This window comes from Pelophylax lessonae, assembly GCF_965119305.1.
Source record: "Pelophylax lessonae genome assembly, chromosome: 2".
NCBI lineage: Eukaryota > Metazoa > Chordata > Amphibia > Anura > Ranidae > Pelophylax > Pelophylax lessonae.
In genome coordinates, this window is record NC_138769.1 from 426,828,174 (window position 1) to 426,840,950 (window position 12,777).

The window sequence follows — 12,777 nt, forward strand, 5'->3', positions numbered from 1 at the left end:
GGTCCGCCGGTCACACATGCCGGCTTTTTTGGGTACGAGCGGGGACGGGAGCGCGCCGCCGGCGGCGCACGCTCGCCCCCTATTAGCTCCCAGGCTAGTGACCTACCGGTTCATCACTTTGCCTGGGAGGGGCTGACCGCGGCCATATATAGTCGGGCAGCGGTCGGCAAGTGGTTAAGACGGTAATTTATCATGCATTGTTGCAAAAGATGTTGGTTGTTCCCAGTCAGCTGTGTCTAAAATCTGGACCAAGTACAAATCAAATGGGAAGGTTGTTAAAGGGAAGTGTACTGGTAGACCAAGGAAGACATCCAAGCATCAAGATAGAAAACTTAAAGCAATATGCCTTGAAAACAGAAAATGCACAACAAAACAAATGAAGTTTGAATGGCCAGAAACTGGAGTCAGTGTCTGTGACCTAACTGTAAGCTCTCGTCTAAAAGATATGGAATTTCCATACAGAAAAGCCAAACTCAAACCATCATTAACACCTAAACAGAAAAAAACAATGTTACTGTGGGCTAAAGAAAAGCAATCGTGGAGTGTGGATGACTGGATGAAAGTGTTATTTAGTGATGAATCCCGAATCTGCAATGGGCAGGGTGATGATGCTGGAATTTTTTGTTTGGGGCCATTCCAATGAAATGTATGAAGACGACTGCCTGAAGAAAACATGCAAATTTCCACAACCATTGATGATATGGGGTTGCATGTCAGGTAAAGGTACAGGGGAGATGACAGTCAATAAATGCTCAAGTTTATATTGAGATTGGACAATTTTCTTACTCCATCAATTGAAAGTATGTTTTCTTACGGCATCATTTTTCCGGACGATAATGCATCTTGCCATAGGGCAAATGCCGTGAAAACTTTCCTTCAAAAAGACCTATAATGTCAATGGCATGCCCTGCAAATAGTCCAGACCTCAATCCAATAGAGAATCCATGGTGGAAATCAAAGAAAATAGACAATGATAATGACAAGGCTCACTACAATTGATTTGGCAACTACAATAAGAGAAAGTTGGAACTGGATTGAGGAAAAACACGATTTGTCAATTGTTAAATCTATGCCTCAGAGAAATCAAGTTGTTCTAAAGGCCAGAGGTGGTGCAACAAAGTTCATATGGTGTACTGTAGTGTTTTTTTTTTTTTTTCCCATGATTCCATAATATATTCCTCCAGAATTCAGTGATTCCAAAATATACTGCTTGATCTGCAAGAACAGTTGCAATTGACTAGTTTTCTTTCTTATTTGAATTGTATTTGAAGTGTTTCCTAAAGCCAGAAGGTTGGAATGTTAAATGAAAATCGTTTTGAGGCATGTCTGTGATGAGTTTTTTTTTTCTACACAATTAACTAATTGAGCATTTTTTGCAAGAGTGGGGATTCCATATTTTTTGCCAGGGGCTGTACAAAAAAATAATGTGGGGTGTTGCTCTGCAGTGATAGGTTTTAGCCATGAACAGGTTTATACATTACACATGTTCAGATTCACTGGAGATCAACATTTTTGTGAAACTTGGCAGATGGAATGCTGGAGTGTTTGAAGGCTGTTTTTCTCCTTGGCGCTCCATAGTTTACTCCTGTTCTGTGTTTTTTTTTTTGGGTGGAGCTGGTAGCAGCATGGCAGAATGCAGTGGTACAGGTAGTACAGATGGCAACAGAGTAGTGGCCATGGAGATGTGTGAGGTGACAGACAAGATGTTGGAGAGTCTGCATGCCATGGTCTTTTTTTCAGCTGCTTCCCAGTTTAGCCATGTGCAGGACCTTAGCGGTAGAGAAGGAGCAGCGTCTTATCAGTGAGTCCAGCTGGAAGAATGGTAGGCTGGTGGTCATGGAGCATCGCAGGTGTGTTTTTTTGCCATGTTTTTACCACGTATTTACAGCATTTTTGCAGCGTTTTCACTGTGTTATTCATTGCTTTTAATAGGAAGGTACATTTTTTTTTCTCCCCAAACATGCTCCAAAAATGCTGCAAGCAGTGGTAGCACACCACCCCAGTGCGAACACATTCATTGATTGATTTATAGGGAATCATTTTTCTTGCGCTTTTCAGGCACTTTTTTTTAACCACTTGACGATTGCCCACAGTACATTTACGTCATTAGTTTGACTTTAAATACTGTTGTTATGGCAGCAGCTAGCTGCCATAACACCGGTATTTTTTTGTACTGTGGGTGATACTGCGTCTGATAAAAGTGGTCTAAGCGGTGGGAGAGGTGCCCTTCTCCTGCTGCTTTCCGGTTGTCTTCGGGCTTAACAGACCGGTCGGTTAGCGCGGAGCCAAATAAATCCGTCGGGTGCCAGGGCAGGAAGCCCCTGCTCAGCTCTATGTCCTTGGAGGACCAAAGCGACGTCCGACATCACTTCTGCCTTTCGACCTTTAAAGGGATGTTTTTTTTTTTCCTCTTAAAGGCTAAATTTATTTTTCTTGCTTTTAAAGGAAAATTAGAGATCTGGGGTCTTTTTGGCCCTAGATCTCTCAATAAAGAGAACCTGTCATGCTTATTTCTATTAAAAGGGATAATTACATTCCATTTACATTGTAATAGGAATAAAAGTAATCAAAAGAAAAAAATAAAGGGACAGTGTAAAAAAAATAAAAGTAAAATAAATAATAAAAAAAAAAATTTTAAGGCGCAGAAGCGAGCACATACGTAAGTTGCTGCACCCAAATACGTAAACGGTGTTCAAACCACACATGTGAGGTATCGCCGCGATCACTAGAGTGAGAGCAATAATTCTAGCACTAGACCTCCCTTGTTCCTCTAAACCTGTAACCTGTAAAAAATGTTAAAGCGTTGCCTATGGAGATTTTTAACGACTGCCTAACGACGATTTACGTCGGCAGTCAGCCCCTCACAGGCAAAGCGACGTAGGTCTACGTCGCTAGCCTGTGAGGCTCTGGAGGGCGAGCGCGCGCCGCTCGCTCACGGCCCCCCCCCCCCGCGTGTGCCCGGTGGACCCGATGTCCGCCGGGCACTCACTATCGTCCGTTAGAGCGGGAGAAAGGCAGGCGGCTAATGTGAACACAGCCGCCTGTCATTCTCCCCTGTGTAAGAATGGAGATCACACGGTTCTACTACGTAGGACCGTTGATGTCTGTTCTTACACCAGTAGCCACATCCAATCACAGTAAGAATCACGCCCCTAGGGACAGACTTAACCCCTCCCTCTCAAATAAAGTTAACTCCTTCCCTGCCAGTGTAATTTTTACAGTAACAGTGCATATGCATAGCTGGTCACTGGTAACCCCAAAAAAGTCAAATTGTCCGATCTGTCCGCCGCAATGTCACAGTCCTGCAAAAAAAATTGCAGATCACCGCCATTACTCGTTAAAAAAAAAAAAAAAACGACAAAAATGACAATCTTTCCCTTAAATAGTAAACGCAATAACATTTGCGCAAACCAATCAAAATACGCTTTTTGCGATTTTATTTTATTTTTTTTTTTAACCAAACATAGGTAGCATAAAACAAATTGGCCTAAAATGTTAAAAATTTTGATTTTTACATTTTTTTTTTGGGGAATTTCATATAAAAAATGTGAGAAATATTATTTTTGCAAAATTGACGCACTTTTTTTGTTTATAGCGCATGATCAAAAAATCGCACAGGTGATCAAATACCACCAAAAGAAAGCTCTGTTTGTGGGAAAAAAAGGACTTCAAATTCTTTTAGGTACAGCGTCGCACGTCCGCGCAATTGTCCGTTAAAGTCACGCAGTGCCGAATCGCAAAAAAGGCCCTGGTCAGGAAGGGGGTAAAATCTTCCGGGGCTTAAGTGGTTAAGTACCGTAGTTTGTGGCCATTCCACGAGCGTGCACATTTTTAAAGCATGACATGTTGGGTATCTATTTACTCAGCGTAACCTCATCTTTCACATTAATTTATTTTATTTATTCCTTGTCTGTTTGAACTTCTCAGAGGATTTAATGCGCCAGCATGTCACTATACAGACTGCACAAGATGAGATAGCCCAGCTGAACCTTCAGTTATCACAAGCACATGCAGACATGGAGAACATCAAAGCGATTGCCACAGTGTCGGAGAACACAAAGCAGGAAGCCATTGATGAAGTGAAGAAACAATGGCAAGAAGAGGTGGCATCTCTACAAGCTATAATGAAAGGTATGTAGCTGAGGACAGTAGTTGCTCTGTTTTCTAGATACAGCCTTCAGGTAAACCTAATATGAAGAAAAAATTACCATTATACTTCCCCCAAGGGTAGGCACCAGAATGTACCTGCACATACCTGTTGTTGGTAGAATGTCTTGTATTTGCCTGGTAAGCCTCTGACTATGGGTGCTCTTTCTATGCAATCCATCTGGGCCCTGGCATCTGTCGATGTGTGTGCTCACAGCCATGTGAAATTTAGTTTTTATATTTTACTGCCCACTCTTTTAAAGAGCCTGTCTGTTTTCTAGTCCTTCTTTTAAGCATTTTATTAATAAAAAAGCTAATGGTTTCACTTTCTTCATATTATGGCGTTAACTTATTTTTTTTCTGTAGTTAATTGGTTGGCAGTTCAAGCAGGGTAGCTTGTCTTCTACCATCACTCAGCAGGAGGTACCATGTTGGTTTTCACATGCTAGAAAAAAAATCAGTATTGCTTATTTAAATAACTTTTATTACTTTTGAAAAGGTAATGCTCAGGAGTAAAAGTGGGCCACCTCTGAGGGGCATTTAACAGTAATAAATAGATCTCTGCTGTGTAATACATTTGTATGTCTTTACAGAATGCAGTTGCCTAACATACATATATATGTATAAATTTTGTATAATTTAGTTTCTCTTTCGTTCATTGACGGACACAGCTCCATATCTTTTTTGACCCTTGGGTTATGCTGCCCCTACAGAAGTAGGACACTAGGCGGAAAATAATTGACTAAGCCTATAGGGCAGTCCTAGGGGGTATACTCCCACTTCCTGCTATAGGACTTCAGTTTTTTTCTGCCTAGTCAGGAGTAAGGACCTAGTTCCTTGCTGGGATCTCTGGTCCTAGCATTTTTTCATTTTTAAACAAAACTTTTTTCTTTTTATTATTTTCTGTTCCTGCGTGAACTGCAGTCAAGTCTGTTCTAGTGAGAACTACAATCAACTGCTGGACTGGGTGACGCACTGGATATCATAGATCCTTATGGTCTTCCCAACCTGGTCAGCAAGCGCGACCTGACCACAGCACCATCCTAGGTCGGCCGCGACGTAGCCCCACTGGACGAGGGCTGGCCAGCGAGTTAAATGGCTCGAGCGGATGCATAGCCCTGGTCACAACCTGAGTCGCAGCCTACCTCTAGCCCGCAGCACCCCCATTCCAACATGGTGAGTGGTCTGCCCGGAGAGTGGTGCCCACCCGGTTCTAAGGTGTGGTGAGTAGTGTCCCCCCTCCCCTCTGATTTCTCGGGGTGGACGTGGGCCTCTTCCTGGGTTGGTAGGCCCCCTATGTGTCCTTCTTTCCTACATATCACTCCCCCCCTCATTATTGAGGTCCCTCTGCGGAATACCTCCCATTCACCCTCACCTAGCTCCGCCCTTAGTGCCCCACCCCCTCGGAGGCCATGCTGTTATATATGTGCTGGGGTGTTAGGTGGGTGATGGGGGTCGGAGGGGCCAGCCGCCGGCGCTTAGTTTGCAATTTTTTGGGGGGGAATGGTCTTGGTGGGTGTCCCTGCCAGGGCCCCCCCTTGCTAGCTAAACCTACTTGGGGGACCCAGGAGTCGCGTGGGCACCACCATTTTGCCATGGATGGCTGCCCTCGGTATCGGCGGCCATGTTTGTGTAGCTTGGTGGCCATGTTTTGCTACTTTCTTATTTGATTTCAATGCAGTGGCCATTTTCTTGTAGCCTGTGGAGCGGTAAATCGGCAGTGGGCCTCTAGTGTCAGTGCCTGCATCTACTCTTTCTCTCTCATCGCTGCATAGCATGCAGCTTGGCGCTCTGTGTCTCTCCTGAGTTGGTGGTGAGTCCCTGTGGGTATACAAAGCTCCCTTTTTCTGCTATAGTAGTGTTTTTGGTGTGCTTGGACCTGCGGTGCCACTGTGGCAGCAGTGGGGGAAATTTTCACAGCAATTTTTTTTTTTTTTTTTTTTTTTTAAGATTTTGCTGGTGGTTGCCAGGTTAACCATGGAGTCCCTGGAGCACATGTCACCACCTGACCCACTGTCAGAAACTTCGGGACCCTTTGGGTCTTAGTCCGCATTGGCTGCCATAACGGCGTTCCTGCAGTCACTAGTGTCCAAAGTTGATATGACCTTTCAAAATAGGCCGAGCAAAAAGCATTCCCCGCCTTCACCTGCATCCTCTGTCTCCTCAGATTCTGAGGTCAATTTGGCCACCGCGGACGCGAGTCACCCTACTGGGTCTGCGTCCACGCACCCTGAGTGCTCTGATAGTGGGGACTATGGCCTTGTAGTGTGTGAAATTTTAAAATTGGAGGACACGGCTAATGCGTCGGCTGCACAGGTACAACTTGGTACCCGCAGACCATCCAAGGCGACTAAGGTATTCCCCTTTCCTGCATATTTCAACGATATTGTCGCAAGTCAGTGGGTTCCCAAAAACGCATGGTCAGGGTACATAAGCGATTCGCTAGGAGGTATCCTTCTGAGGAGTCCCTTTTTAAAGAAACCGACAGCTCCACCAGTGGTGGATTCTCAGGTTTCCAGGTTAAATAAAGCCACCCTGCTACTGGTAGAGGACCCTCTGTCCTTTAAGGACCCCGTTGACAAGAGAGCGGAGTCTCTAGTCCGATACCTTTTCACAGTGACTAGTTCAATTTTGAGGCCGGTGTTTGCCATAACCTTGGTCTCCCAGACCTTAACGGAATGGGTGAAGCTTCTGCGCCAGGATTTGGAAGGGGGTCAGCATCCTTCTGAGCTGGCGGACCAGTTAGTACAGGGGTTACAGTACATCTGTGATGCCTCTTGTTATACCTGAAAGGTTCCACATGTACTGTCACTTTAAGGCTGGCTCCACCCAGGAGTGATGACAAGGGTCAAGGGGTAGAGTGGCCATCTTGGAGCACATGTGGTAAAAGCACACAAGATATACCTGTCCTGAGATGCATGTTTGAGTGTACAGTGAGTACTGAATAAACATCCGTTGTGCCAGACCAGAGTCTTGTGTCTCTCACAACGCAGAAAATATAACACCTCTCTGGACATGGCCCCCTTAGCTTGCAGGGTATCTGTGACGGTGGTGACTCTTCACCGCATGATTTGGCTGAAATGCTGGTCTGCGGACCAGGCTTCCAAAAGGGTGCTGACTGATTTCCCCTTCCATGGAAGACATTATTAAAGATCTTATGGGAGGTAAGAGTACTCTGCTTCCACAGGCTACCAAGAGCAAAGTGCCTCGTCCCAAACGCGGTCCTTTCTTCTCGGCCCACAAACGGCCCCTTCGTCCCGTGGGATCACAGGACAAGGGATCAAAATCCGCCCGGAACCTTGCGGGAGATTCAAAGAGACTCTAGTCTGGTAAGCCAAAAGTATCTGGGGTGGGGGGATATCTTTGTTTCTTTCCAGACCCGTGGACCTCCTTGATTCAAGGTAAGTGTGTTCACGAGTTGATTCGGTCTGGTTACAAGATAGTTTCGGTCCCTTCCAACTTGCGTCTGTCCCCGCATCATCTGCAAGCCCTTTTAGGAGCGGTACAGGATCTGCTCTCTCAAGGAGTCATTGTACCAGTTCGGAACATTTTCAGGGGTTTTATTCAAACCTATTTACTGTTCCTTCCAACCTGTGCCGGCCCCCAGACCGGTTACAAGGTCTGTTTGAGGCAGTACAAGACCTGTTACTTTAAGGGGTGATTGTCCCGGTTCTGACTTCGGAAAGTTTTTTCAGGGTTTTTACTCAAACCTGTTCACAGTCCCCGGGAAGGAAGGCAAAGTGCATCCAATCCTGGACCTCAATGCGCTCAACTGCTTTGTGCAGGTACAGAAGTTCAGAATGGAGTCCATTCGAGCGGTGGTGGCATCCCTGCGTCAGAGATTTCCTCGCCTCTTTAGATAGATTTTAAGGATGCCTATCTTCACATTCCATATTGCCAGTCACCAGCGTTTTCTCTGCTTTGATGTGGGAGAGGAGCATTAGCAGTTTGTTGCGTTACCCTTTGGTCTCGCCTCCGCTCCTTGGGTCTTCACAACAGTGTTGGCTCCGGTGCTAGCCTTGCTATGCTAACGGGGTATTGTGGTACTGGGCTATTTGGACAATCTCAATAGGAACTCTGCGGGAGTTTGGCTGGATTACGAAATTTCAGAAGTCTGCTCTGGTTCCATCCACAAAGCTGACTATTTGGGTCTGACTCTGGACTCGGCTGTAGCTAGAGTGCTCCTTCCTCTGGACAAACTCCAGAAATGGCAGACTGCAATTCGCCTCCTGCTGTCTAACAAATGGTCATCCCTCCAGACTTGCATGCGGGTGCTGGGCCTGATGGTATCTACTTTCGGGGCAGTTCCATTTGCACAGTTCCATACGAGGTCCCTGCAAAGGGGGATTCTGATCAAGTGGGACAAGACTTCAGCAGTCTCTGGACAATCCGATCCAGCTAGGTCGGAACAAAGGAGTTCCTGATATAGTGGCTTCGCTCTCCGGCGCTTCGGCTGGGCAAATCCTTCCTCCCCTTGTATTGGACAGTGGTCACCACTGATGCCAGCCTGTCCAGCTTGGGAGGCGTCCTCGGCAAGCATTCTGCTCAGGGTATCTGGACGCTGGAGTCCAGACTACCGATCAATGTCCTGAAACTCTTAGCTATCAGACTGTGTCTGGATCATTGGACGGATCAGCTTCAGGGATGCCCAGTGTGCATTCAATCGGACAATGCTACTGCCGTGGCTTATGTCAATCACCAAGGGGGCAGAAGAAGTGCCCTGGCGGCTCTGGACCATGGGGACTGGTACCTTCATCAGGAAGTGTTTGATCAGCTCTCTCTCCGGTGGGGCAACCCCGAGGTTGATCTGATGGCGTCTTGGCTCTACAGAAATGTGCAGAGGTTTGTGGCTTGGTCAAGGGATCCACTGGCAGATGCCACAGACACTCTGGTGGCCCCGTGGGGTCAGTATCATCTGATCTATGCCTTCCCTCCTCTCAAACTTCTGCCCAGACTCCTACGCAGGATCGAGGCATAATGGATTCCAGTTATCTTAGTGGCCCCGGACTGGCCTCGCCGGGCTCTGTACGCCGATGTGGTGCGGCTGGCTGCCGACATTCCTTGGAAGCTTCCTCTCAGGGAGGATCTGCTGTCCCAAGGACCAATCTTCCATCCTGCTTTACAGTCTCTGGCTTTGGCGCCTGGCTGTTGAACGTCAGGTGCTGAAGGATAGAGGTTTATCTGAATCGGTGATTCCTACACTGTTGAAAGGAAATCTTTCAAGTGGATTATACCTTGTTTTTTTCAGTACAGATAAGGCTTGCATTTGGTGTTAATGGTAATGGATATCTCCCTGTGTTTTGTTTTTTTATGAAAGGAAAACTAGCCCAAAATAGTAAAAAAACAAGTGTGATTTGTTCTTTGTATCCATAGTAGGGCCAACAAGCAATAGCGCAAATTCTTTGTTTTATTTTTCCTACTTAAACACCCTGACACTTCCACTAACTCTAATGGGCCATACACACTATAAGATTTTCTGAATACTTGTTCTTACCAAAACCATATAATATGAGGTCAAACCTAAACACTTTCAATTTGTACGCAATCTGGCAGGCCCTTGCACTACATAGAAAAGGTAAATCTGAAGGAAATCTAACCACAAAAGTTGGATAGTGTGTATCCAGCTTAACACTGGCACCTACACTGACACTAATACTGGTATCTACACTGACAACTCACTACATTAGATCAAGCCCTAGATCTAGGTATTATTTTTTCGGACAGTTGAACGGACAGATTGAAAGATCACTGTGATAGCCAGCCAGAGGCTATCACACTGATTCTGTGTTCAGGATCTGGTTCTCCCACCTCCAGATCACTAGTAGAGACCTGGGACTGTCACCCACAGCGAGCTCGCTTCTAGCATAAATACAAGAATACATATATTTGGTTTAAAGCCCACTTCCTGGATGCCCCATTTATGCATTGGTTGGTCGTGTAGGAGTTAAAGCAAACAGAATTTTGAAGTTCCTTTAAACAACAGTTGTCAAGTCTCTGTAGACATTATTGTACTGATGAGGCTTTTTGCACGAGCATTTGTGCAAAATCTACAAGTGTATAGCCAGCTTTACAGAAGCACCATTAACCACTGTCATTTTCTTTCCATTTACTGAATGAAAATGTTTTGTTTGCATCAATTATAGACACAGTGCATGAATATGAACTTCAGTTTCATCGCAGATTGGAGCAGGAGCGTGCACAGTGGGGACAGTACAGAGATTCTGTGGAAAGAGAGATTGCAGAGCTTAGGAGGCGGCTTTCTGAAGGCCAACAAGAGGAGAACTTGGAAAATGACATGAAAAAGGTTGGTGAGGGTTTCACAAAGTTTTTTTTTTTTTTTTTTTTTTTCCTTAAAAGACAAAAATCTTGTGATAATAAGAACATATGATATACTCCATTTACAATTTATCTAATTGTCATTGGAGTTAGGTCAGGAAGAAATGTATTCCCCCTATTGACAAGAAGCTGTGGGGTTTCTTACCTGACAGACTGGCCCCAGTCCTTATCCCCTTCCGTACCGCGTCATGTAAAATGACGTCGGCACAAATCCTTTCTCGATCCGGGCCGACGTCATATGACGGCGCCTGGATCTCCCCGCTACTGCGCGCCCCCGGGGGCGCGCAGCGCGGCGATCGGGGGTGAGGCTCGTCCCTCGGACTGAGCCCAACCCCGATCAAGGTAAACAGCCAATGAAATTGGCTGTTTACCACGTGATCGGCTGTGTCAATCACAGCCGATCACATGAGCTGCTCCAGCGCGAGCCGCTCGTTCCTTCCTTAATGCGCGCCCCCGGGGGCGCGCAGCGCGGCGATCGGGGACGAGGCTCGTCCCTCGGACAGAGCCCATCCCCGATCTAGGTAAAGAGCCAATGAAATTGGCTCTTTACCACGTGACCGGCTGTGTCCAATCACAGCCGGTCACAAATGTCATCAGAGAACACGGTAACTAGCTGTCACCGTGTTCTCCTCCTCACACACTGATCCTGTGTGAGGAGGAGATTGTGGTAACAGCTAGTTACCAATCATAGTGCACCCCAACCACACTGATTGCCCCCCCCCCCCAATAAAGAGCACCTGTCACTAGCCCATCAAAGTACCCGAGTACCTGTCACCAGCCCATCAGGTACTCAGATGACAGGTACTCGGGTACTCTGATGGGCTGATGACAGGTACTCTGATGGGCTGGTGACAGGTACTCGGGTACTCTGATGATGGGTACTCGGGTACTCTGATGACAGGTACTCGGGTACTCTGATGACAGGTACTCTGATGGGCTGGTGACAGGTACTCGGGTACTCTGATGACAGGTACTCGGGTACTCTGATGATGGGTACTCGGGTACTCTGATGACAGGTACTCGGGTACTCTGGTGACAGGTACTCTGATGGGCTGGTGACAGGTACTCGGGTACTCTGATGACAGGTACTCGGGTACTCTGATGACAAGTACTCGGGTACTCTGATGACAGGTACTCGGGTACTCTGATGACGGGTACTCTGATGACAGGTACTCGGGTACTCTGATGACAGGTACTCGGGTACTCTGATGACAGGTACTCGGGTACTCTGATGACAGGTACTCGGGTACTCTGATGACAGGTACTCTGGTACTTTGAGTACCCGTCATCGGAGTACCCGAGTACCTGCCACCTACCCAACAGAGTACCCGAGTACCTTCCACCTGCTCATCAGAGTACCTGACACCTGAAGTACCCGAGTACTTGCCACCTGCTCATCATTACCCATCACTACTCATCAGTACTCATCAGTACCCATCAGTACCTATCACCTATTAGTATCAGTACTGATCATCCGTACCCATCAGTACAGTATCAGTATCACCTATCAGTATCAGTACTACTCATCAGTACCTATCACCTGCCTGTCACCTGCCCATAAGAGTACCCGAGTACCTGTCACCTGCCTATCGGAGTACTCGAGTACCTGCCACTTGCTCATCAGTACCAGAGTACCTGTCACCTGCCCAGCAAAGTACCCGAGTACCTGTCACCCTTCATACAGCCACCATGTCTAAGTCCAAAAAGGTTAACATACGTCGTCCGTTTAAACCTAAATACCGGTGTTATGGCAGCAGATAGCTGCCATAACCCTGGTATTTTTTTAAACGGTGGACGGTTGGCTTTCCGATAAGGGTGGTCCCAGCGGCAGATTCGCCGCGGGATCACCCTTCCGGGGTGGCGGAAGAGGTGCCCCCCCCCTCCCGCTGCATTCTGGTCCTTTTCCCCGCTTACCGGACCCGCCGGCAGCGGGGAAAACGATCCGGTCCCAGATCCTCACAGACAGGATGTCGAGTGAGGGCAAGCTTGCCCTCACTCGACTCTATGGTCTTGGAGGACCGGAGCTACGGCAAACGTCGTTGCCTAGCAACCAGTTTAAAGGTCCCTTTTTTTTTTTTTTTTTTTTTATTTAATTTTTTTTTTAATTTTTATTTTTTTTATTTTTTCTATCTTTTAGTGTACTTGTGAGATCTGAGGACTTTTTGACCCCAGATCTCACAAAAAAGAGGTCCTGTCGTGCCTTTTTCTATTACAAGTAATGTTTACATTTCTTGCAATAGAAATAAAAATGATCAATTTTTTTTTTTTAAAAAAAACAGTGTAAAAATAAAAAAT

The 12,777-nt window shown here is 46.4% G+C and overlaps 1 protein-coding gene across 1 annotated transcript in view; it reads left to right on the forward strand.

Moving 5' to 3' along the window:
* The window catches only part of RABEP1 (rabaptin, RAB GTPase binding effector protein 1), a 166,051-nt gene that overhangs the window by 51,820 nt on the left and 101,454 nt on the right, over positions 1-12,777 (forward strand). The window contains exons 3-4 of the mRNA XM_082244647.1: positions 3,928-4,131; positions 10,290-10,450. Of these exons, the coding sequence (XP_082100773.1) occupies positions 3,928-4,131; positions 10,290-10,450 (365 nt within the window). The remainder of the gene's footprint in view (positions 1-3,927; positions 4,132-10,289; positions 10,451-12,777) is intronic.